The following is a 27,957-nucleotide window of genomic DNA, read 5'->3' as shown; positions in this document are numbered from 1 at the left end:
TAGAATGAAATCTTAGGAGCTATTCCCTTGCAGCCTGCACTCAGTTCTCTGACTCTCATAGGGCATATGGAACAGAAGCCAAAGTGTTTAGAAAATTGATAGTGATGCTGCAGACAAAAGGAGACATTTGCCTTCAGGTCAGACACATTAGATTGATTGTGGGATGACTCCAAGAAGACCCTAAGAGTTTGAGTCATCCTACAACTTGAGTCACATGTCTTCTTCACAGGAATACCCTGGAAGACAGGGGAGGCAGAGACAAAAAACCTAACCTCTCTCTTTCTCACTGGCAGATGGCATTGCAGCCACTTGACAGAAGGCAGGATATTACAGTTTGGCGGAAAAGGATAGGTCAAAAAATAAGCAGTGTTAATGTATGGTTCATTCATGTCTGCTTTTCTAGTAAACAACAGAATGAAGCTGGTATGAAAAGAAAGAGAAAAAAAAAATTCAGATATGTACTTCCATACTCATTTACAAGTTTTTCTTCAGGGTGAATCTTTTGTAGGTCACAAAGAAAAAACCAGAAACCTGAATGATTAATTTAAAATTAACATCTGTCTTTTAGAGAATTAAAGTGTGACAGGCAACAATTTAACGTTAATCATGGAGATTTCTTCCATAACTAGTGAAAAGAGATGGCCTAAGATGACTTGCCATACAAGAGTGTCCGTCTTAGAAACTTACTTAAGGATTAAGCTCTGCTCTGAAGAGAACTGTATCATTTTATTAGCAAGATGATAAAAGGATAAGCTTTGACTGGATGCTTAAGTCTAGATATCTAAAGCTAGCTGAGATGAAAAGTTCCAGAAAATTGTTTACATTTTTAAGGGCATATATATATATTTCAGTGTTAATTATTCAATATTTGCTCAAACTGTTATCGAAATGATACATAAATGCATACATTGTATTATAAGGGCTATTTTTTCTGATCAAAAGAAGAAATCTCCATAGCCTCAGGGCAGAATCTACTAGATCCCTCTCTTGCATGCCCATACTCTCAAACGTTTTTAAAACACACAGCAGCCATGAGTACTCAAAACGTAACAATACTATCAAACTTTGAAATGATCAGACTGAAAAGAGTTTTGTAGGGTGGCATATTATCCAGGGAAGTGGAATAAAATGTAGGGTAATAAGCAAGGAGAAATTTACTTGGTAACATACATTATTTCTAAATTATTTATTTAATTTCCACATTCTTCATACTCCAAACACAAATGCAAACAGAGCTACAAATAAAAGCTAGTGTGAATTTTGGAACAGCAGCATCGTGTCAGGATGAAAACCTACCTAATGTGGAGTTTGTAACTTTAAGTGATAAAAACTATTCTATAGCAATATGTTTAAGTAGAAAATCAGATTATTAATTAAACAGTGAAGTTCTATCAAAAAGTGTTATTTTATTTTTTCTTTCTTTCAGTGAGACTTAGAGTAAATGAAAACCACTTGGCTAATCAATCAAAACTGAAGACTTTTTACACAGTGCGCACATTTTAAAATCATTTTATTTAACATTATAAAATAGTATTTCTGAAAAAAATCAAGTATTACTTCTTTCCTTTGAGGTGAATTTTGACACAAGGAAAAGAATCTATAAGGCAACCAAGCAGAAAAGACAGACAAGTCTTAGATGTCTGTAAAAACATAATCAGGCTATAACATTCATTAGAAGACAGTAAACGTAGGCAAGAAGGGAAGGGAAGGGAAGGGAAGGGAAGGGAAGGGAAGGGAAGGGAAGGGAAGGGAAGGGAAGGGAAGGGAAGGGAAGAAAAATATTTGTAAAACTATAAATTACCTTTTTAGTGGTTCTTTCAGTCATTTTTCTTCCATCTCCACACAAGAAAATCTTTATTCTTCTATTTCCTTTCTAGAAATCTGTTTTAAAACCCCACTGCTATTTTTCCCCTGATCTATGGATACTTTGGATCAGACCTAACTCTAACAGGCATATGCTAATTTGTGAGAGACATTTATATTACCTTTTTCCTGCTGCAGTCATATGCTAAAGTTATATTTCACGTGTTTGATGGCTTCAGTTAATGAAGAATACCCTCAGTTCACTTCAGCTCATGTCCAAATATATCAGCTGGATGTAATATTATGACTGAGCTCTCATTATAAAGATGTCATGATTAAGATGACCCACAATTTTTGGAGAATATTACCAGACTTCCAGATCCCATGTTATCTGTTCATTGTTCCATGGCTGAAAATGACAACAAACAAAAACACGGTCCCATTATCTAACCAGAAGTCTCATAGGATAGAGAGCAAACTTCTGCAATATAATTCAATCAAATTAACAACATTAGTATCTTGCAAATCTATACTGTACAGTTTCTAAAAATCCAGTGTAACAAACTTTTATAACTTTGTCTGTAGCAGTTAATCTAATTTTGCAAGAAAAGCTAAAAAAAAAAAAAAAGAATGAGGCAAAGGGACAAAATTGAAGATAATGTGGAAAGTGGGAACAGAGGAGAGTGTAGGAATCTTAAAATCTGAATTAGAGCTATCCCAACAGGGATTAATAGCTTCAGTGCCTGCTAACATTAACATAAATTTCCCATTGATTTAAGGCAATCAGGCCCAGATGCTTGAAGCTTTTTCACAATAATTCAGCTTTCTGAAAAATACTGCATGGGAAACGAAAACATTAGGAATGTCATGGGAAATAGGATTAATTCTTCAATGTTCTTAACTGGGTTGTGTTTTACAACCATCATGGATATTATTCTTAGCAAATAGACTAAGACAGTGAAATCTCTGACTCTCCAGGTCATGGTAAAAAAAACCCCACAATTTGTTGAAAGAAGTAAAAATAAAACAAAAACTATCCAACTCTGAGGATGCTAAAGCACATACTTGATGCATCATTTTGCCTACAAAGAATACATAGGCATTACTATTGAGTACAAATAGTTTAACTTGCAAAAAATAATTAATGTAAAAGGAACTAGTGAAGGGTCTGATAATGCCTGCTTGGTATTAGAAGTGCTGGGTGACACTCCAATGCAAGGGTTAAACTGAGTATTACAGTTAATAATTGTTGTAACAATTGCTCCTATCAGTAGAAATAGTCAACTAAAAAATAAATCAAATCTATGATTTTAAAAATAGCCTGCTGCAAGATTTTACAAAAAGAAGTGCTCCTTAGCAATTAGAAATATTTTTTTCTTATATAAAGAATAGAGATGAAAGAGATGTGACATGGGTCTCAAACCTGTTAAAATGATCGGAAAGACCTTTATACAGTTCTTCAGACCTCACAGTTTTGTATCCAAAAAAACAAAGAAAAGCAAGAGATGAATGCAAGAAATTATTGTATGCATGACATTAGGTAAAAATTTAAGAATATTTATTTTGAAACAGTAAAGTCTTCTATTCTTATGAATGTTTAATGCCTTTAACGGGTTACATCAAGAATTATTTCTGCTTGTTGAAGTACTTTCACAAAGAAAACACATGGTGTATAGTTAAGCAATAGCTTCAAGTCTCTTGAGTGTTGTGCATGCTTACTCTGTTTTACTTTGTCCACATCACTCAATAAATTAGCTATCTTACATATTATACAACAAAGAATTAAAGAACAGCAGCTCTGATTATTTTGATTGAAGCATTGTATGTCAGAGATGACTGAACTACATTACTTTAAGGGGATCCATCTGTGAAACATCTGGAGACTCCATCAGCTAGAGAGACAGATTTCCATGAGTTCCTCACACTTGCCAAGTTTTGGAACACTAGTAGTAAATACTCCCAATAAAGAGTGTCATTTTGAAGTGAAGCTGGTATTTTTCACCACTAGAGTTCTTTAGGATGAATGTAGAATATGGAGACATACTTCTATAATGATATTTTTGAAGAAGGTTTATCCCCTTTCTTCATGTTCATATAATTAACCTAGTTTAGATAAAATTATCTGATTTAGATTGGATTTATGATAATAAATTTTAAAGGAGCTTTGAGATAAAGCAGCTACAGTATGTACTTAAGATCCTTTCCCCCACCACATGCAATCAACTTAATTTTCAGATATAATTCTATAGCCTTATTTTTTTCCCTTGAGCTCCAAAACCTAACACTAAGGGGCACCAGAGAACTGAACTGCATCTGTTCAGATCCATCAGGAAACAGCTGCTGCAACTAACGTTCTAAGTTATTCACCGTGCTAGGTAGAGAGGGAATGGGGCTTTGGGGGAAACATTACAGGCGAAACAACAGTTCTGCATGATGCATTCTCTGTTACAGAAAACTGCCAATGGAAAAGTGAGGACACATTCATTTCAGGAATGCTGAATGTCTTGTTACAGTTTATTGCTAGGTGTTGAAAAAGAACTCTCACTCTATTTTTCCACACAAAAATTGGTAAATATGTGAAAATATCACATGACGGGAAAACGGATTTTTTTTTTTGAGAAGTCCAGTATATCTAAAATATCCAAACAGATAGACTTTGAGTATACTTGCTTTGATCCTAGACAAGTGTAAACAGAAGAGCACAGACTTAGGAATTCATTCTTATACCAAATTTCAAATGAGGTCTTGGATTCAGTTTCAGATACCAGCATTTTTTCACTTCCATTTCTTAAAATTCCACTATGGAGATAAAGAACAGCTCTAATTCCCCTGTGGATTGCAAAATTGCCTGTTACCCGCTCATTTTCCCAACAGAACAAAAGGAAAAGAAAACAACAAAAAATGAAAGCCTGTTTGCCAGGTGTGGACTCCAAAACTGACTTCTTTTACCTTTAGTTTGACTGTCAAACAGCAAATAATTATGCAAACAGTGCCATATATCTTAAAAGAACACATTTATGGCCTCATGTCAGGAACCTGTTGATTATACCAGTTGAGTTTTTTGGTCCTGCATTTCTATTTCAGACCCTCTTTCCCACCACAAAATATATAACCAACCAAGCAAAACATAATTAAATAAATGACACTACGTGTTAGGGAGTAAAGTTGTTCTGATTCCCTTTTGTCACAGTCTTGTCCTAGAACAGAAAGCATTACAAAAAATGCTGATAGAGTACAAGTGCCCAGTATGTCAAATCATTGAAATCAAAGCTCCAAGACCAAAAATAATAATGTACTATTAGCAGATGGTATGAACTGCTTGAGAATTGCAAAGATGCATTCTGATTTGTGTATTGTAGAGATTTTCTTATAATGTTAGCTTTAAATAGTGTATTTAAATAGTGTATCAAAATAAAATCCGCAGAAAACTTCTGCTTGGTGTAGAATTTGACTCATAGATCTTTTAAGGCCAGATGAGACCATTATGACAATGCACTTTGACCCCCAGCATAACACAGGGCATAGAACCTCACTCAGTAATTCCTCCCTTGAGTCTGCATCTTCTGTTTGAGGTATACCATGTCCTTTTGAAAGACATCCAGTCTGGATTTTTTCTCAAATTGATGGAATTTCCAGCACATTCTTTGGTAAACTTATCTCCCAGTTAATGACAGATGCAGTCAGAAAGGTACAAGTTTTGTCCTCCTCTAATATGGTTTAGTTTCAGATTTCTTCACACTACATCTTTTGAAGCAGAATTAAAGAGCTGACAGTCATTTGTATCACCTTACAGACCATGGTCCCGTTTGTTAAGGAATAAAGCTTTCTTTAACCAAAGAATGGGAGAAAGTCACCTTTTGGGGTACACCGTGCACCTTGTTTAAGGGCCATTAGGAGTTCTAAATGGTCCTTTATGTCAGGATGGAGAAACCCCTGGAAGAAGGAGAGAGAGAAATTATTGTCTTGGTTATATTATGACTAAATAGCATACCTGATGTCCTGAAAGGAACACCTTGTAATTTCAGGCCTTCATCTGATAATGTGCAACCTCTAGCTGACACCTTCTCTTGTCTTGTGCACATTCCAAGTTTTTCTATTCCTGTTACATTAAGATGCATCAACAAGCAAGGCGATGGTAACTTAGGAGTTACCTTCAAATTAACTATGTTTATTTAAGCAAGAGACCCTGCTGATTGGGACCAGAAGGTGGTGGGATCTCTGCTGTGAGTCTGAGTGGAGATCATCAGAGATTTATCACCCTAGCAGGAGAGTTAAGCCTGCCCTCTCTGTCTCTCTCTCCAGGCAGTGACATCTAAAAGGTGAAGCACAAACACCCAGCTCATCTGCTGGACTGGGGTTTTGTGAAACTTCTCTTGGGGGAACAGTTTGGTGTTTATAGCCATTATGCTCTCCAGCTCACCGACTGAAGGACAGGCAGCTGTGTTTTGGCATTTGACTGTGGGACCAAAACCTGCCAGGATCCAGCACTTGCCATTTAATACACGATTTGTGACTTGCGAGGACAAGGAAAGACATGATGACAGACCTCTCCAGTCACCATCCTGTGTGGACGTGGCGTTTCAAGGCCATGAAGGGAAGGAGACGCTGAAGGAGAGAGGGCTGGAGGGTCGTGTCGAGCAGTCCCTTTGGTGAGAGGAGTAGAAAGAGTTGCACCGAGGAAGTCCTTTGGAGGGGCCATGTGGTCCCCAATGCCTCTCCCACCTTCTCCTCCTCCTCAGGCAGGAGGAGGTAGAGTTGCTGCTGCTGCCAATGCGCCAGGATAGAGCGATCTCGGCGCGGGAGGAGATGACGCAAAAGGCAGAGCTCCCCCCAAAAAAGTGTTTCTCCAGGACGAAGATGGCGGCAACTTAGCCCAAGGGCCCAAGATGCCTGTGCCCATCGGGGGCCCCCAGACAGGCAGTTCCGCCCCGTGCGCCCGGGGACACCGCACCCGGCGGCAGCAGCGGCGGCAGCCGCAGCCCATTGTCACCAGCAGCGGCGGCGGCCCCGGCAGCCTCCTCCTCCTCTTCCTCTTCCTCCTCCTCCTCTTCAGCATCCTCGGCAGCGCTCCGGGAGCCCTGCAGCAGCATCTCTCCAGTTAGAGCGGAGGGGGGAGAGGAGAAAGAGGAGAAACGGAGACACAGCGGTGCAGGCATCTGTGTCGCGGTTTGGGGCTGAGGAAGAGGAGCAGCAGCGGCGGCAGGGAGAAAGAGGAGGCGAGGAGCCCTCCCGGAGCCGTCTGTCGGCAGCGGGGGACGCGGCATGCAGCTGTCCGGGGGCAGCGGGCTTTTCTCAGGAGGGAGATGGGGAGCTGCGATCTGACCATGCCTGGGTGAGTGGGGGAAAGGACCAGCCGCGCAGCCCCGCCACCACCAACTATCACCACTACCACCACCATCTCCTCTCCCTCCTCCTCTCTCTGCGTTATTGCTCTTATCTTCTTCACGGCACTCCGCGTTGGATGGACTGGGGCTGCTTCGTGTGGTGATACCAAAGCAGAGCCACCGACGAAACCCGACAATATCTCAGAGGAAGAAAGAGAAAGAAGAAAGAAAGGAAGGAAGAAAGAAAGAAAGGAGAGAAAGAGAGAGAGGGGAGAGTGGAAGAGGGAGCAAGCGAGTGAGCGAGAGAAGGGAAGGCAGGCAAGAAAATCCCCCCAATCTTTTAAGTCAATGCATATTGTGGTGACACTGGCAAAGGAGCCCTCACGGTGGAGTCGGCCAGGGCTGTGCGTTCCCAAAATATGACCAGGGGTGCTTGGATGTGCAGTCGGCAGTACGATGACGGCTTAAAAATCTGGTTCGCACCCCGGGAGAACGAGAAACCCTTCACGGATTCAGAGAGGGCTCAGAAATGGCGACTGTCCCTGGCATCGCTCTTGTTTTTCACAGTCTTGCTCTCTGATCACTTGTGGTTCTGCGCCGAGGCCAAATTCACCGGTACCGGAGAGAAGGAGCAGCCGCCGCCCGAGAAGCCGGAGCCCGCGGAGCCGGAGCTGCTGGCGGGAATGGGGGAGCCGGCGCCCCCCGCGCCCCGGCTCCTCGCCCCCCCCTCGCCCTCCCTCCCGCCCTCCCCCGGCAGCAGCGGCGGTGGCAGCCGCGGCAGCCGCACCAACGGCACCGAGCCCCGACACGGCAAGGCTGCTTTCCTGGGGAACTCCACCGCCCGGCCCCTGGAGACGTGCCCCCCCTCGAGCTCCTCGTCCGGGCAGTGCTTCAGCGTGGGGGACGCGGAGGTGGTGTGCCGGCAGCAGGGGGGGCCGGGGCGGCCGCGGGGCGCGGGGCAGAGCCCGGCGCCCGGCTGGGACCTGACGGATTTTTACCTTTCCTTTTGTAATTCCTACACACTTTGGGAGTTGTTCGCCGGGTTGTCCAATCCGGACACTTTGAACTGTAGTCTGGATGTGGTGCTGAGGGGGGAAGGCTCCTGCAGCCAGTGCGTCCAGGCTTACCAGCGCTACGACCAGCACGCTCAGGAGAAATACGAAGAGTTTGAGGTTATGCTCCAGAAATATTTACAGTCGGATGAGTACTCGGTGAAATCGTGTCCTGAGGATTGTAAGGTAGGAGCCCCTGCTGTATTTCCTGTCTCTGGCTGGCGGGCTGGCGTGCCTCCCTCGTCTGTTGTGGCTGCCGTGGTCCTTGTTTTGGCTGCTTCGGTCTCTGCTCCTGGCGCCGGCGGCCGTGGTTTTTAGGGTGCAGTCGGAGCTGCGGCGGGTATTGGCGGGGAGCCTCCGTTTGGGTACTGCTAAAAGGGAGGCAGAAAGAAGGGGAAGCTTGCGGAGAAAAAGAAAGAGGAAAAAGAAAAAGAAAAAAAAAAAAGAAGTAATCCTCAGCCCTCTGTGAGTGCAGCTCTGGATTTCCCCCTCCTCATGAATATGCGATTGGCTCCATCTCGGCAGCCGGTTTCCAGTGGGCTGGGATGCGGCTTGGCGGCAGGCAGCGACGGGGGCTGCATGCCAATGAGCGGCGGCCGGAGCGACGCCCGGGGCTGGGGCCACCCGACGGCGGTACCGTGCCCGCCGGCCTTCCGCGGCGGGACGGGGCCGGAGACAGAGCCTACAGGCCCGGGGCCAAGCCTACGAGAGTCGAGGTCGGGGCCGGGGCCTGGCGGGGCGGTGAGTGGCCGCAGTGCCCGGAGGACGGGGATCTCGTTCCCCCGCGGCGGCTGGGGGGCGCGTCCCGGCGGCTCCGTATGGGTTCCGTCGGGCTCTTGGCCTTGGGGCCACTGCAGGTGGTGGCGGCGGTGGTGAGCGGGACGGCAGAGCGAGGTGCTGTCTGCAGGACACAAGGACCATGTCTGCAGGCGCTTTGCCAAAATCTGTGAGGCTAGGAAAAGCTGGAGGACAATAATGGATGTTGGAAAGTGATGGTGACAGTATGGTTTTCTTTGGTGCCATCAGTGATAGCTCAGAGAGACCCAGAAGCTTTCCTTTTCTTTTATTAGAAGACAGGGTCAAACTTTGCCTCTTTATAGTTGTTGTCTTCTCTCTGCTTCTGCACAAGATTAGTTGGCCTAGCTCTCAAGACAGAAAAGGGCAGAAAAAAGTGGTGTCCCTGTCACATAAACAAACTAACTGCATGCTTTTTTCTCTATTTGTCTGAGTATTTTTTGAAAGAGGGGCCAGGTGAATGTTTTCTGCCCTGAACTGGATTATCTTGACTACTGTAGCACTGCATTAACCAACTTGAATGAAATCCTGCTTTAGCAGTGGAACGCAACAGTGCATACAAATCACTGGAACAGAAGGCCTAACAGTCTCTCTGCTCTCTAACTTCAGCAGGGCCTTCTGAAATCATTTCATGGTAGCCCATGCCTAATGAATCCCATTCACCTGTAAGTCAGTATAATTTGTGTCTTTCTTTGCCAGAAACAGCCTATAACTGGATAAAGTCGGAAAGTTACTGTATTTATTTTTTCTTGTTAAAACTGACAAAAGTACTGTCATCAGTAGTTTTCATTCTACTGTTTCTAGGTTCTAAACTGTGTGTGTACACACTCATATATATGTTATGTACTCAGTTACTGATAATGTAAATGGATAATTAATAGTATACCAAAGGTAAATAGCTGTCCATTTCTGTAAGGACATTTTTGCCATTTCAGTAACTCTTTAACTCGAAATTGTCCTACTGCTCTGTGCTGACGACAAACAATCAACAACTACATGCTTAAAGTGAATTTTTTTGGTCTCACAGTTTACTTTGACAGAACTTTATCACAAAGTGTGCAGTTATTCTACAATGTATCATGGTGGAAAAGGTGTTGAAAATGAACAGAACAGCAAATGCATGCTGTAGGATAATTTCCCCTTCAGAGACAGATTAAGCAGAAAGGCTTGTCTAATGATGGGGGGAAAGCTGTTGACATTAAAATGACTGTGTGAAACATACAAATGAACTAGACAAATACAACGCTCTGTTCTGAGAACCAGAAGCTATTGCTCTATGTTTTGAGAATTTGGCCAACCAGTCTGTGTTAAAAAAAAAAGAGGGGTAATCCATCAGAAGAAACAAAAAAACAAAACCCAAACTAAGGGTGCAACTTTCCGGGAAAGCTCGTGGGTGGCACAGCCCAGGGGTGGCAGGGCGGTGGAGAAAGGCACTGGGCGCCATGCTGGGCCTGGCCGGGCTAGGCCGGGCCGGACTGGGTTGACCCATATTGGGCTGGGCCATGCCGGGACGTACAATGACGGGCTGAGCTGAGCCGCACCGCGCCGCGCCGTGCCGCGCCGTGCCACGCCGGGTGGCAGGCCGGCGGCCGCTGCCGGGGAGGTTGCTGTCCAAGGTCCTGTACAGTAGTACACTCAACCCGCGGTCGCACTGGGGACAAGGTGCTCCCTTCGCTGCCCTGAGCCTTGACTTGGTGCCGCTGACTCTCTCTTGAGCCTTTTGATTCCTTCTGGGGGCTGAGAGCCAAGCGTTCAGCAGGTCCAGGGGTCTGGTAGCCCTGTGTGTTAATGTGCCTGTACGTGGTCTACCCTGAAGTGTGTACAAGTGAAGCGAGAAATTTGTGAATACTTTGTGACTATTGCAATATTTTTGCTGGACTTACTGCTGTTTTGTACATATTTTGTTTATAAAACTCAATCGGGAAACAGCTTTTTTGTGTAAAAAATACTAAGTTTTTGAGTGCTGGACATCTAGATAATTCTTATCTTAAGAGTCAGAATAGAAAATGAGCTGACATCTATGTGTTTTAGGTACACAGCATTTGATTGTCGTAGGCAGTGAGCTGCTTTTTATTTTCTTTTAAACAAAATGCTAAAAATATTGACTTTACTCAATAATCATGTATGTAAACACTGGCTTAATACAATGAAAAACTTGTTAAATAATCTATTTAAGACATCTTTAGTATTATGGGAAGGCTACTTCATCCACAGAAAGAGAGCTTTTTCATCTAGCTGACCAATTATAGCTGATGACAAAATCAATAAAATTTACACTGAATAACAATCTAAAACTTGTAATTGCATATTGCTTCCCTCTTCCCCAGCTCTCCCCACCACCATCCCCCATCCTTGACATAGTCAGTGTCACAGTAAAGAGTAAAACTCATGAGGGTTTCTCCATCCAGCAAACTAAGCCTTTCCAGAAAGTACTATTGTTTCTAACAAATAGTACATATCAAAATATTTTTGATGTCCCAGTGTAAACCTCAGACTTTATATTTTCATTCCTTCATCTGAAACCAGAAGAAAATGAACATTAGTTTCAAAATATATTACACTATATATCTCCTGGTGTCTGAAGAATATTTTAAATAAATTGCTTTGTATAGCAGAAGTTTGCAGACAGCAGTTGTTTAGGTTATCAGTTCAGATTTAGCTATTCTACATGGGGAGCTTTGGTTTCAGTTTTAATATATAGGTGCACTCGCTCGTTTTTTTGAAAAGAATGTTGTCTTACTATTAAACTTTTTATTGAGTTTCTTTGGGATTTTTGAAAATTATGTAGAAAGTGCTAATTTAGAGCTTTAGAACATTTGAAAAAAATCACTGTTTTTTTAATATAGTACCACTCAACATGCATATGTGTTTCATAGGATTAGGATGCCAGTAGACTTTGTATGCTGTTTAGAAGTTTGGGTATCAGTGTTGTCTCAATATGAATCCATCTTCAACATGTTTCTTAAAAAATATCTTCAGTCTGATGTCTTTGTATATTTTTTTCTTTTCATGATAATCACATATTAGCAGTGACTAAACAGTAAATATAAGAGAAATATTTGAATGTATTACATATTACAGGGTAACATGTTGTAGCTTTATTCAATCACTGAATTAACAGAGTAACTGAAAATCTGGATCTACAGTTCTGGCTTTCTGTTTTACATTTAATTTAGTGGTTGTTTTTTAAAAAAATGGTGAAATTTTGCATTTGCACATATAAAGTTGTGGTTACATTTACAGTGATTGTTCTTGGCAACATCTATATTTTCTTAGTTTCCAGAACACCATTTTTATATGCAGTGTGACACAGTACTGTATTCAGACAATTAACAGATACATTGGAAGACACAGTTCCTCATAATGACTTGTCAGCTTTCTATCAGGGGAAATAAACCATTTCTTAAGACAGCAGGCAATCGCTCTGTGGAATAAAAGAAAATTCTGGGTCAAATAACTAAGTAGGACATATAAATTTAAAGGTTTATTTTTTTATCTTTTTTTTTTTTTTTGAGAGTTGTAACTTATGTCTTTGTCAAAAGTATCAGAGGCCAAGGCTTTCTTGGCAAACGTAGTTACTAATGTAGTTACTAATGTCTGAAGAAAAGATAATTTTTTTTTTTTATACGTTTTTCTTTAACCCAGTGAAAGCTGAGTATTTAAAGTGTGGCCTTCTTTAGTGCTAGTTAAGATATTGAAATGTATAATTCAGGTAAGTGCATTATAATTAAAATAACATTCAAATAAATAATTTTCCTCCTAGAATATTGAAGCACAAAAATAATAATATACCAACTCTTTTTATATCAACGTCGGAAAAAAGTAAATTTTGGCTGACATCTTAAGTGCTTGACATGTACATGCAGATTTTTTTTTTTTCTGGAATTAAGTATCATTTAACAACTTCTGATTTGAGGTCTATGATATCACTATCAGAAATATGTAAGAAAATAGCTGAGTTGTAATACTGCTTAGTTGAAAAACATGCATATAAATAAGAGGTTTCATCATTAAACATAGATAGTAGAGTTGATAGGAATATAGAGCTGGTGCTTCTGTTACTAGATAATTTCCTTTTTTAATCAAAGAACTCCATTGAACTGAGTAAGTGGATGATTGGAAGTTACTTAAAACAATTAAAATCACATTTGTTCTCATTTATCTGGAAATATCGAAGCTTATATGAATCATGACTTTTCCAAGAACTTTTTCCTAAACAGCATATGTAGTCTAATTAGGTTTTGATTTAAACTCTCAGTTAAGCTGGCAGAAAAGAGTAGATGAGAAATATGAAACCAAAAGCTCAAGTGATAAAAAGAACCCTTCTGTTAGAAAAGGTCACGTAGACCAGCATCTGTCATGAAGTTAGACATTTCAATTACACATTTTAGTCACACAATTTATTTTATATGCAAGAGTGATACCTAAGCTAATCAGAAGAAACTCTTACAAATAAAACTTTAGAAGTCTGCACTGATGATCAGTATCTAATACAAATAAGGAAACAATAAACGTGAATTACTGAACTGATGTCTTCTCAGAATGTGTTGAAAATCAAATATTTTTTTTAAAGCTCTTTTAAAAAGGAATAATATGCTGTATTTAAAAAGCCGTCAGGCTTAAGTGTGTGTATATTAAAAACTGTTTGAAAAGCTGCAAAATCATTGTGAAGATATAAATTAAAGTTTATACATGCTACCTGTTCAGTTGATTTAAAAAAAGTAGAAGTTGAATTAATTTTCAAAAGTAATTTAAGATAAATATGTGGATGAACTTAGTATAACTATTCTTGTAGTAATGCACTGGCATATTAATGTAAGGAGCAACACTGACTACTATCGGACTTTGTGTTTTGGCCTAAAATCCTGATTCATCGATCTGCTTTAGTCTCCTGTTTTGAGCTTGATGAATGGCACTGCACTCAGGGAGGAAAATTCACATACTTTCAGTCATTCGGTTGTTTGAATACTTTATTGGATCAGGATCAGATCTCTTTGCTCCTAAAAGAGCAAATTTCCCAGGCTGTTCTTTGCAGAAGTGAGTTCACTCAACTTTTAAAAAGTTTGCATTTAGTTGATCATCTGATATTCATCCTATTCATAGTGTTGATAGATGCTTTGTTCCTGATTTAGGAGTGGCTGACCACTTCATGGCTCTGCCCTCAAGTTTACCTTTTTCACTGGTTCTTTTTGTACTAAGCACTACACTTCACATGCACCTTGCAGAGAATGCGTCAGTCTTGCTTCTTCATTTCGTGTTCTTCTAGGAAAAGTAATCAAAATGCAAATTACAGTTCTATCATCCTGCCTAAAAATCATTTGGTCTATACTTAGTAATTTATCACTTCAGTCTTGCACTAAGTTCCATAATGTATTTAGAACTGTGAATTGCCTAAAAGGGAAAAAGTAACTTAGAAGCTGAATATTTATTCCTTTTTGATAAGTATCACTCATAACAGCTCTGAGGACAGAAAAATTTAATAGTTAATCTGACAAAACCAACCAACAAAGCAAGCAACCAAAAAAAGTAGATATCCAATATGGACATCCATATCAAATATAAAACTCAGACTCTGTCTGTGGTCAGTGGAGATGTATAGGTATTCTAGAGTCTGAGTCAGTTAACAATTAAGTGGACATGTAAAATAGGTCAGATGGACTCTGCCCTAAAAGTATCTATTTTCTGTTTATTTTCTCTAAAGAGTACATACTGTCATTTCATCTCAGATACAAAAACCTGTGCTGTTGACCCCTAAAGTCTAAAAAACCGATCTTGGTGTAAAAAAGTAGTTTGGATGAAATTGTGTTCATATGTAAAATTTAACTGTGAGAAGTTTTGTAAAATTCTGCTATTGGTTCTGTCCCACACCAATCCAGTGAATTCAAAAGCCTCTTTCACTTCTCTGATAACTATATTCTGTCACTGAAGAATGTGTGAGCTATGCACTCTCCTTCTTAGAGATGACAATAGAAAAAAGCATGTATGATATAACTATGTTTTTATCACTGTTTTGAGAGAGAGGAGGCCAAGAGCTTTTACATACCAGTTGTTATTTCTACTGAGAAATCAAACAATAACAATTGTATGTTGTCTTCTTAATAGCCATTTTGGCAGGTAAATCTGTTACAGATTATTTCTCTTCTCCCTTCTCTCTTTACAAGGAAAGTAAGGTTATTTTGGGTGGAGATCTTTTGGGTTTACATGTGTGAGAACTATACATTACCCAGGGTTTTGTTTTCTTGGGAACTCCCAAGCCTACCCAGTCTCTTCCACTCAAAAAGCACATATTCTTAGACATTTATCCCACTTTACTAAAATAACCATATTGTACTTTTCACTGTACTTTTCTCTTGACAGAACTGTAGAGCAAACATTGCTAAGTGAAAGCGTGTGATAGTTTGATTTACTTTACGGCATCAATCAGATGAATAAGAATTCAGTGAGACACGAGAGAAATCTCTTGTAAAGAGATTTTATTAATTTGAAGATGCATTAAGAAAATAAAGACCAGGTTTATTTTTGGATTTGGGATTTCACCCTCTTTGCAAGCAGGGAAGATATATGAAAGTCATAGGTTGCTCTTTTAGAACATGCACATTGAAGAGCTATATCCTTAAGCTCCCAGTTCATAATGACAAAGAAACAGGGCACGATGTAAGCGTCTTTGAAGTGAAGTTGATCAACACTTGATGTTCTTCATCTCATCTATTTCATCCAAATTGCTCACCCTGTCTCAAAAGGTGTGTTTGAAATAAAATTGTCCTAAAGACTTTACGGCAGAACCTAGTAGGACTCTGAAGCAGACAAATAGTTGGGACAAATGGTGATGAAAAATGTTGAACTGAAAAAATTAAGCAGTTCTACATGAATACCTTGTTCCTTTGAGGTGCCTTGGAGATCCTAATGGGAATGTTCATACAGACTGATTTTGAGACATCATTCAGAGATTTTGTCATTAGAAGATAAATTGCTGATTAAAAAAAATTGCAAAGATGTTCTGAAGTTGCCAACAAACAATATGCTTGGGTCTTTTCTTTTTGAAATCCTACAGCAGTTTGTGAGTCATTGTGGATGTTTTATATGATATCAATAAAATTAGAGGGAAATTGTAACTGAGAGTTTACAACTGATAAAAAGCCCAAATTTTCACATTTGGGATATGATGCTAGCATTTTTATGATTTTTTTTTTGTGTTACAATTTAGACAAGTTCTTTAGTCAAGTCATTACATTTTCAAATTTATCCATTCTAAAATTAGAAAAAGAATTATTTACTTTTCCCCCCTATTTTAGAATGTGCAGTACATTGCAGTTTTCAGGTGATACTTTCCAGGGAGCAAATATGATATCTATAATGCCTTTTAAATGCATACTTAATTCTTAGTGCTTCTCTGCATGTTGGATTAGATGTTGCCCTCATTTTGCCTGAACCGTTATACAAATGGTATCTTGGGCCTTCAACACATTTCATCTCTGTAAAACATCATGACACAGTGTCTTTATTACCTTTTAAGATACTGTCAATCCAGAACCAGAGGGCATTCCTTATTAAAGGCAAGAGAGAAAGGTATATTGTCTGTGATATTTATAAAAGTATTTTTCTCATTTTATTATTTCTTTTAGAAGAAAGTTTCCAGAGTTTGATATTTGCTGATTGCTGCTCTACATTGCTTAACTTACTCTCTATGTTTCAGGAGTTATACTCACAGATTCTTCTCAGAAAGACTAATTTTGTATCATATATTCATTTAGATAAATATTTGCATTTAAAGATCTGGTATATATTCTCTATATATTCTATATATATTCTTCATGAGGAACAGTATACCAGACAGAAAATCTTTTGCTAGTGTGAAGAGTTTTTAAATCTAAAAGAGTGGATTTATTAGGCTCATGATTAAAAAAGATATATAGCTATGTGTTTGTTAGTATAACGAAATAATTTAGAGGGGTATATTTATTGCTGTTAGAAGTAAAGTTATGTTTTCAAAGGCATTAAAATGATCTCTGCAGAGACAAATTTTTATAGTTATATAGGCACACACTGTATTAAAAACAAAGTCCAGTTTGTATAAGGACAACAAAAATTAGGAAAAAAAAAAGCCATTTTTAAAGCATTTTTTATTGTGGAATAAACAATACATAAAAAATATCATTAGAACAAATACATGCATATTTCTCATGAGTACTCTTAACACTGCCGTCATATGATATTTGTTGAGACTGTATAGAATAGGTTTAGGATAATAAGAACATTTGATTTATTCACAGTTGCAAGTAAAAATGCTTGTATATTGAAAGACTTATAACTGACTTTTAAAATCAGATCACTTCGTGCTGAAATTTGTTATAGCACATCTCTCTTTAAAAGTCAATTATTTCTAAAATATGAGAAAACTGTATCTTTAAGTTTCAATGTGTAACATAAAAAAGATAAAGCTACATGTGTCAGTCACAATCTCTTTTATTAAAAACAGCTACAAATAATCTGAAATCTGTGCTTTGGTAAAGACTAAAACTTCTGGAAATTTTCAAGACAAGTATTATCTTAATATCTGTTTAGAATTCTTCTTGTTATTAATTTCCTTAAGAAAATTTCTGGTAGTTTTCCAGTAGGCTATGTCTGTACTGATTCCAACCATTTTCAAGTCAGGCAAATAGAGCAATCAGTGGAGAAAGATTCCTGTCATCAGAGCTTAATTCATTGACCTTTTTATTATTAACTATTCCAAATGCATCTATTTTGGATTACTGCAAATTTTATACCCCTGTAAGTAGAGAAACATCCTTTCATGTTTTTCCTTTCATGCTAAGTTCAAGCTGTTCATATTGTGATGCAGTGTTTTAAAGTGAGACTGGGAAGTTTTGATAAAAAGAAAATTTTTTGTAGAAAGGGTGAAGAAAAGGAAATGTCCGGCATCTTGCACGTTGGGACACTCCAGCAAGTGCTGCCAGGAACACAGAGACACTGTCCCTTCGGCTACACAGCTGGAGCAGGGCCAGGGCTGAGGATATATGGCGATTAGATTCCACTAGCTAGAAGTTCTGCATTTTAAAAAAGGAAGCAAAACAAAAAAATAGCCAAGGTACCATGGGATAGCTTTTAAAATTCTTCATGCATTCAGAAATGAGAGATGTTCATTTCAATTCCCATTCTGCCGTGGAGTTAAAGTCTTCCTGTAAATATTCCTACACAGAACTTGACAGAACTTGAAGTGGTGTTATGAAGAAGTTTCTGAACAAGCGATATATTGAAATATAGAAATACTGACCAAATTATCTTAAAAGTAGAATTCATTTTGGTGGGATTTTTTGGTTTTTTTTTTAATGTTTTTTGATACAACAGTCTTTGGGGAAATGGCCTCTATTATAAGCTAAGTTTAGCTAACAAGATAGTGTATCACTGGAGTTCAGGAAATGAGGCTTGCTGTTTCATATTCCAATTCAGTTAGAAGTGTATTATGGTTTCTTTTGTCTCTATTTAAATCTTATAAATGTTACAGTTGAATCTTATAAATACACTTTTTTTTTCAGCCTAACTAGATTAATGAAATTAAGTCATTATTGTAACAATAGCTTTTCAGAATTTAGCAGCTGAGATTGATTCCCAGGATGTGACCTGAGTAAATGTACCAAAAGCCAATCTCTATATGACAAATGTGAATTTAAAATACTGTTTTATTTTCGTTTGTAAAGATGAGCAATTTTCTTTCATCAGGAATTGACAGTGACACAAACCAGGACCAACTCCATTGAAATCAATGGCTTTACTTAAATGTAATACTTTTTTGATCATGATATTCTTTAAAACTCAAATATATGAAATTAAACAGATTTTACTCAGACAGGCTGATTTACTTTACAAACCTTGCTACAAAAAGCAATATACAGAATGCTTTAAATGCTTACTTCCTTGTCTTTGGTTGATTCTACTAATTTGTTACTGTTGTCAGATTAATGTTTGTTTCCCGTTTCTTTGTTATTGTAATGGATCTTGATGCCCTTCTTTTTTTTCTATTGATTTTTCAGGCACACTGTAGAGAAATATTATGAGTTTAACTTGCTCAGCTATCCAGGGGGAAAAAATCTTGAAGAAAAAACAAAATTAATTTGTAATTGAGAGTAGGTCTTCTAACAGTGTTAAAAGGAGAGATGCTGATCAGTAGTACTGTCAGTCTAAATCCAGAGAAGCTGCTTTGATTGCTGTAAATACACTGGATTTATTCTGGTACAAGTAAAATTGAAGTGTAAGTTGAAGAACTGATCAGACAATGAATGATTTGCTGTGGTACATTTCAACACTCATAAAAAAGTAGTAATTTTAGCAATGACTCATCTTAAATAAAAATTACAGGTATTACACAAACGTATGTATATATATATATATATGTGAGATAGATACATGTATATGTCTTACAGGAAGTGTGACAAGTAGATCACTGAAGTAGGATCAAGCATCTTGGAGAGGCTAAGGCAGTCCTGAAGTAGTGTCCCGTGAAAATCTTTGAAATGTCCTGGATTTTTTAAAATTAAGAAGTACTTTAGGAAGTACAGGAAAATGTAACAATTGCTTCTAAATTGTCTTTTCCTTTTTCCAGTCACTGAATGTACCCGCGTGGCCAAGAAGGCCAGTGGCATCCTGGGGTGTATTAGAAGGTCTGTGGTTAGTAGGTCAAGGCAGGTTCTCCTTCCCCTCTACTCTGCCCTCAGGAGATCGCATCTGGAATATTGTATCCACTTCTAGGCCCCTCAGTTCAAGAAGGACAGGGAGCTGCCTGAGGTAGTTCAGCGCAGGGACACAAAGATGGTGAAGGCAGCGGAGTATCTCTCTTACGATGAAAGACTGAGGGAGCTGGGACTCTTTTGCTTGGAGATGAGGAGACTGATTGGTGATCTCAATAATATATACATTTAAGTACATAAAGCACTGGTTTCAGGAGGATGGAGCCAGGTTGTTCTCAGTGATGTCCAGTGGTAGGACAAGGGACAACAGGTACAAGCTGGAATGTAAGAGGTTCCAAAGAAATACAAGGAAGAATTTCTTCACTGTGAGGGTGATGGAGCACTGGAACAGGCTGCCCAGATGGGTTGTGGAGTCTCCTCCTCTGGGGACATTCAAAACCCACCTGGATGAGTTCCTGTGTGACCTACTCTAGATGGTCCTGCTCTGGAAGTGAGATTGGACTAGAAGATCTCTCGAGGTCCCTTCCGGCCCTTGAGATTCTGTGATTCTGTAAAAGTTTGTTTTCTGACTTAATCTGGAAATGTAAATTACTTTAGATATTTTCTTTCTTTCATCAAGACTTCAGAAAGTCCCCACATTAAATATGGAATATATAAGCATCAATTGCCAATGTGGTACCCTGGATGTGCAGTAATCTTCTTATACATTGGACTTCACATCTCCTTTGTAGAGGATATGTGCACTCCATATGTTTAGACTGCAATTTGTTTCAGTGATTGGAACAAAACCACTTGAAACTCTATGTGTCGCTACTGCTTGATGTTAATAGACTGTGGATGAAGTTGCCATAAATGTTCTGTTTTCTTAAATGGGATATTTTAGATTATTTTCGTTTCTCCTTCCTTATTTCCAAATTATATAACAAGGGATTTTTTTATTTTTTTTTAATATAGGTGTTTTTAAGTCTAGGATCTCTTGATTGCTGTATTTATCTGGGAGGTGAGGTTTTTGTTACTGTTCTGTGATCTGGGTTTTAGCTTTTTTCTGAATTATTTTTAAGAGCAGAATTATGATATCTTGTGCAATACAAATATGACTTCCAATAACTTCCCAAATATTTATTTAAACTATTTTTTAATTTCTTTTTTTTTTTTTTTTTTTTTACTGGAGAAACATTCCTCTGTTCATTCATTTGGCATGAATATAAACTTTTATAGCATGATTTTTCTTCTCCCATTTTTTTAATATAGGCCTGTTTTGAAGAAACTGATATTTGGGATGGGAAAGGTCTTTTTCTCCTTTTATGGTTGTTTAGATGTGCAAGAGGAGGAGATGATATGTTTTGCAGTTTGCATGAAATACTTATATCTCAAAATTTTACCAAAATCATGACTGGCAGGGGAGATTAGTAGGCTCACAGGGAGGAATAAGAGATCTGTGGGTATCAATAAGCTTTTTTGGGTTACTGTAAATGTGTGGTCCTGTGTACCAGAACTTAAAGTATATATGAATAAAGAAATATTTCAAATTATTTGATGTTATGGTCAAAAGAGAAGCAAAAGATCTGAAAGTATTTTGGTGTTTCCTACAAGCAATAGTACTATTTGGGAACTCGTGTAATTACTACAGTAATTCAGCGATACACGGCCTCCTTAACATGCCGTGCATCCTAAGGTTCAAAAGGTTGGTCCTGCTTCATATTAATTTCTTCACTTTATATCTTAATAGAGTTAAAAGGCAACTATTTATTTCTTACGGAGTCTGCACACACTTGGGCAGGCAGCTCACAAATCTCAAGTACTTGAACTGTGTACAGGCAGCAGCCCTGAGGCTGTGTCTGGATTAGCATTTTAGTTCAGCTCAGAGGTGTGCTTTTGAAACAAGTCTCCCACTCCCACTGCGGCCCATCCTGTGTCTTGATTCATGTCACAGAGCAATTTGGGAGCACACAAACTGGATTGCTTCCTGCTGAAAGTTAAGGCAAAGAACTGCCCCAGAAGCACATATAATTAGTTGCAGGTGCTCAGGGACATGCAGTCTGTAGGGCTAAGGTTAGTCTGAAATAAAGCTGATGAAACACATGCAATGTGGATGCCAGGCCCTCAGTACTGTTTCGGTCCACAGCAACCTTCTACGGAGCCACACCTCTTGTTAAGAGTAACAAAGCCATAGATAAAGAGCCTGGAACTCAAAGTATTTCAACATTTTTTCAGGCTCAAGAGCCTGAGCTGGAGTTCTGAAATGATTGAGTATACCTAACTCTATATAGTCATGGTGTTAGTAACCATCTATTTTCCTTTCTTTTTAAGCTTTTTTCCCCTCCATTTCTTACTGGCATGGAGGTGATGCACAGCATGGTGCAGATTTTTACTCTATGCTTTTCCCACAGATGCCAAGTCTCTGTGCAGCAGAACCACTGCAGCTCTTCTGCATGTCAGGCTCTCTGGGCTGCTTCTGTCCTCACTGTGGAATTCACGACACCTTCCTGGCACATGCACATAAGGCAGAACAAAAATCTCAGTGCCTCCTTATGGCAACATGACTTTTTGATTTCAGAACAATTCAAAAATATCTAAGCGATCATGAAAATGAGAAATTGCGGGGGGGGGGGGGGGTGGAGAAGTCCGCAGCAATGGAACAAATTTGACTTTCCTTCGTCAGACGCTGCCCTGCTTATCTTACATCTTATTTTTTTTTTTTCCTGCTAAAAGAAGAAAAAATATTATAGAGCAATGTTCTGTGTAAATTTTAGGTAACTACTGTAGCAACAATCAGATATACAGGAAAACAGAAGTAACTATTTTGCATTTTATGTTATTTCATTTTCTATATAATTATGAAGGCTTCATTTTCTGAGGTGTGTATCTGTGGTATGGATTTGTATTATATTTCTTCAGCAAGTAAAGCTTCTTTTCTTTGAAAGATCAAAAAAGTACTGTGTAGTTCTTTAGAAAATATAACACTAGAAGAATATTACCTTGCTGATAGATTATTTGTCATTAGTATGGGAAACTACCACCTTTCCAATTTTTTATTATTTAGGCATTTTTATTGCAGTACTAGTAATTACAGGTCATCATTGCTTTTGAACCTTGAGAATTCATGCCATGTACTGAATGTTTTTTAAGTAAGTTTACTGCAGTTCTGGGAAGAAAAATAGTTCTTCTAGAGGTCATGATCAGCCCTGTTCCAATAATAACAAAGTTCTTGAAGATCTGTGGGGCTTAGTGTTTTTATCTTTTGGTAACCACCAGGAAGCTTTTTTACCATTTCCTCAACTCAAATACACAGTGGGACTAAAAAAGGGCACAAAAACTGATTTGCTAGGCCTAGCAAAAATGGATAAAGAAATAATTTGCTGAAATAGTATCAATGTGTGTGATTGATTGAAACTTGATGGGGAGACCTGCAGGTGCTCAGCACTTACTTCACCACCAGATGCTACTGAACTGACCTGGAACTGCAAGGGAGACCAACCAGAGGGGATAGGACATTGTCCTGCCAGCAGAAAATACAGTCAAGAGTGGCAAGTAGCCAAAATTGCAGATGTTTAACTTAGGTCATCCTAAGAGTAGATAGGACAAGGTGTTTGTATAAGGCTTCAATTAGATGTATCTCACGTTGCTTTACCCTGAAGCCTGAAGGAGACAATGCTGAGGAGTACAATGCTGAGGAGTCAGAAGACTTAAGAGAGTGTATTTTTGGTATGCAGGATGTAGGAACATACTATGCTGCTCAGTGATCTGCTTGATGTCATGTTCTTTCCCTGGAAATAAGCTTGAGATGTAAAATGCATACTATACCCGACAGAAAATATTTTGTTAGTTTCCAAAGTTTCTTTTTAATTTGTATGAAACAGTAGCACATTTTCATGCTTATGATTCAATAAAATATTTTTTTATATACTTTTCTAGATAATGAAGATGTATCCTATTATTCGAGATAAATTTCACTTTCAAAGACACTTAGGATGGCATTCAAAATCCCTATTTTCTCTAAATGTATTCCAAAGCCATTAAAATTTAATCTAAATTTGATTCTTGTAGTGTTTTACATTTTAGTGCTGTTGATTCTTTGTAATAATTAAGATAGGATTTCTATTCCTATAGTTCTGATTTTTTTTTGTATAGGTCCTATAGGATTTTTTTTTCTGATATGTAGTGGAAAGTTGTTGGATGAAAGTGAAAACTAGGTTAGAAGTAGAAGATTATATTTATGTAAGTTATATTAATGTGGTATAGCCAAACTAGTAATAAAAACCATAAAAAAATCTTAATTTTGAATGTACTGGGAGGAAAAATAGTTCTTCTAGAGCTCTAGTGGAGCAATTTACTGTTTACATGCCCCTTGCACATACAATTTCTGTGCTGTATTAATGGCTACTGACTGATCACAGCATTTAAGTGCAGTTCCTTGTGTGACAGAGAAAGATTTTATTAGTGTGTTGTACACATAAATGGGAAGAACATCTGTGCATCTGCTGTAACACAAGAGTTTCTCTACAGTTGTGACAGATGACAATGTAGGCTTTTACCTATAATTCCTGGCAAAAAGGATATGTGTAACAAGTCCTTGTACATTAAGCTTTTGCTGTTAGCAGTTTCTCAGCCACAGTTTCACATTACTATTTGCCACTCTAAAGGGACATTGCTTTACTATGGTGCAGCCAGGATGGTGATAAATACAACATTTTAAATTCATGCCCACCAGTGGTAACGGTGCCAATTTAAATATCTTTTAGAATATAGCTATTCTTGTCCCTTTATTGTTCACTGTTACGTAGCCTTTTCTTTTTTTCCACTTCTGAAGCTCCTTACTAAACTAACCTCTCCTGATATGTTTGACTGTGGATGCTTGATACAACAGTACGCTGTACTGAGAAGGACAATTTTCTGAAAGGGGAAATGAAAGGTAAGTATCCATGAGAGTGGACCTCCAACTGAAAGTGTAGTTTGTAGTATACAGAAATTGGGATAAGAATTAGCTCTGTGTCCACAAAACAAGAGAGTAACTGCAGAGGTAGCTTGACTTTCCGTTTATGACTTGTGTTAGTTTGAGTCTGGCTTGCTGTACAGAACAGTGGAAGGGCTTTTATGCATACATTTATAGAAAACTCAAAGTCCTTCATTAAAATAGTGTTACCTTTGGGCTTGGTAGCATGAAGTATGGAGTTCCATCTGTTTGATTTAAATGAAAAGCAAAAAATATTTATCTGTTTTAAATATACATTTTTTAGTTTTGCTGAATTTTTCATCTTTTGAAGACAGATAGTAATAATATAATTTACTTTATTCATAATTTAGCTTGATTTATTCATTATGTTTTATCCTCTTCCTTTAGAAGTGCACAAATAAATAAATAAATAAATAAATAAATAAATTTTGACTTTTGTAATCCCTATACCAGTAATCTCTCCTTTTCATCTCTTTCTCAATAATGTCTTTATTTTAGATTGGGGTTGGTCCCAGAGGAGCGCTTTCATTGATCTGTGCATATCAAGAGGGATTTCCTACCACTTTAGTGGTCACACTGTGTTTTTAATTCTAGATGAAGTATTTCATATGGTTCTTTCCAGTGTGCATTTATTAGGTTTGGCAGTGCTGGATTCCATCTGCCATTGTGTCTCCTTTCACTGAGTTGTTTTAAACAACCCTTGGCTTACTTTGGCCTTGAGTAATCTAAGACTTGCTGTGTCACATGTAAACATTTCCATTTTATTGTTAATCCCACTTGCATGTGAGTAATAAATAGATTAAACACTCTCATCCCTAGTGAAGAAGCTGGAGGCACCCTGCTGTTAACCTTTAGCCACATGGAGCAGTGACCACTAATAAATGTCTTTTGCTTTTGTATTCTGCTTTCTGTAGTTCATTTCTAATCAATGGCAATGCTTTACTTCTCACACTGTGAGCACTTTGTTTCTCTAATTACCTTTTGTGGAAAGTATTCTCAAAGGTTCTTTGGAAGTCTGAAAACTTGTATCAGTGAGTTCTCTCTTATCTGCTGTTTATTAACATGCCAAAAGAATTTTAATTGCTTAAAGAGATGAGGCATTAAGGCTTCTAACTTAAATCCAGATATTTAATGCTTTTATTTTTAATTGGAACCTCAGTTACTGTGTTTATCATTACAGTAATACATGTTTGGAGCTGTTTAAATTCTTTCTTGTTTTTTGTCAGTAGTTACAGGAAGATAGCTGCTGTCCTGCATGGTTCAGTATACCAACCAATTTCAATGAGAAACTGTATAATCATGGAATATTTTTGGTGAGTCTTAAATTGCTTTGGAACTCTTGAATAAACAGCATCCCATCCTTGGTATACACTGATCTTTTATTTATTGATTTGTTCCAGCCGTTCCTCTTATATCCGAATCATCAAAAGCTCTTTATCTCTACTTGAGGAGGCTAATATCTCCTCAGTGCTCTCTGAGACAAAAGCAATGTAAAAAGTAATTTGTTTTTCCTTCTATATTCTTATCTTGTCCACTTTCTCCTTTAACTTCTTGGGAGGATAATCATAATCTCTCTTGTCTGTATTTTTTTATACCTAGTTACTCCATATATGCTCATTTAGACATCCCACTTTCTTATTAAGATGTGCCAGTTGCTGTTTACAGATCTTGAAGACCATTGCTGTGTCAGATAGACTGGCAAATCCACATGTAGCTTACATGTTGCACTCCTAAAAGTAACCTGGATATTCCTTTTTTCAAGGATCTGGTTGGGTTGATTTAAATCAAAGTATTTTGATATCCAGACATGTCTTTTGAATTAATTTTGGTCACATATATCTGAGATAGCCCTTTGCCTCATACAAAATGCTCTTACTCTGCTACTGCATAAGACCTCTCATCCTCCAAGCAAAGTGCTCTTATGCTACAAGAAGTATGAAGTAACTACTCAAATTCTCCTAGCTATAGGCTTTAGACAGAGCAATAGTTTAACAGCTAGCTTTTTTGAAGTAATCATCATCTGAACATTGGGAATATTTTAAACCATTAAAGGTTACAATGTTTCAAACTTTAGCAGTAAAAGACCCAGAGGAACTTTTGCCTCAATAATAGCTTCTTCTGAGTCTTCCAGCATACACAAGGGCCTATTGCAAACATCAAAATATGCCCAGGGGGTACAGAGTACATCTCATTTCCCTCTTGGAACCTTTTACAGCAATTGAAATAGTCTTCCTCTATTCTATTCTAGTCTCAGAAGCATACAAGTAGGAAATAGTTAGGAGGATACTCTCAAGAAGCAGCGTCCAAAGGAAATTAAGAGAAGTGACCTGACTTTCAGAGACACTAAGGACTCATATCCTGATTTAAGATACAAATTAGGATCTAATTTCTGTCACGTGAAAAAAATTAACTGGGAAGAAGTGCTTTTTAATGTGCACAGACAGATCAGTGTACCTGATAAGACACAATATACTCTTTGATATAGATGGCTAAGATGGATCAAAAAATGAAATATTTAGTATTATTGGTGTTTGTCAGTGGTCATCCTGGATACTTCTCTAAGATCTTTTAACTACCATGATAAAGAATAAAGTAGTGCATAGTAGCATTAAGATGGTTTTTTCTGTGAGATTTGGTGGGGTTTTTTACGTACGTCACAAATAGGTGATTAAAGCAGAAGTCAGGCAAAAATTCCAGGAGGGCTGCATGGATGAACAAGGAGGTCTTGGACAATATCAAACACAAAAAATGAAGCCTCAGAGAGTGGAAGAAAGGACAGGTAGCCTGGGAGGAATACAGAGAAATTGTCTGAGCAGCCAGGGATCAGGTTAGGAAAGCTGAAGTCCTTATAAAATTAAATCTGACCAGTGACATCAAGGGCAGCAAGAAAAGCTTCCATAAATAAGATGGTGATAAAAGGAAGACTAGGAAAAAAAGTGGACTCTCTCTGGAAAGAAATGGGAGACTTGGTTACATGGGACATGGAGAAGGATGAGGTACTTAATGACTATTCCTCCTCAGTCTTCACCAGCAAGTGGTCGAGCCACGATGCCCAAGTTGCAGAATGGAGAACTGCCCACTGTAGCAGAAGATCAAGTTCAAGATTATCTAATGAACGTGAAGATGCACAAGTCCATGAGACCTGACGAGATGCATCCATGGGTCCTGACGGAATTGTCAGATGACGTGACTAAGCTGCTTTCCATCGTATTTGAGAACTCACAGCTGTTTGGTCAATTCCTAGTGACTGGAAAAGAAGAAACATAATCCCTATTTCTAGAAAGGGAACAAAGGAAGATCTAGATAATGACAGGCCAGTCAGTCTCAGCTCTGTGCCCAGAAAGATC

The 27,957-nt window shown here is 38.4% G+C and overlaps 1 protein-coding gene across 1 annotated transcript in view; it reads left to right on the top strand.

Moving 5' to 3' along the window:
* Positions 1-7,546: 7,546 nt before the first annotated feature.
* The window catches only part of NALF1 (NALCN channel auxiliary factor 1), a 457,665-nt gene continuing 437,254 nt past the window's right edge, over positions 7,547-27,957 (top strand). Inside the window, exon 1 of the mRNA XM_061988511.1 lies at positions 7,547-8,365. Coding sequence (XP_061844495.1) covers positions 7,547-8,365 — 819 coding nt within the window. The remainder of the gene's footprint in view (positions 8,366-27,957) is intronic.

The sequence above is a fragment of the Colius striatus genome, chromosome 1, assembly GCF_028858725.1.
Source record: "Colius striatus isolate bColStr4 chromosome 1, bColStr4.1.hap1, whole genome shotgun sequence".
Taxonomy (NCBI): Eukaryota; Metazoa; Chordata; class Aves; order Coliiformes; family Coliidae; genus Colius; species Colius striatus.
Note: the sequence above shows the minus strand (reverse complement) of the source record. Positions and strands in the feature narration are given on the sequence as shown.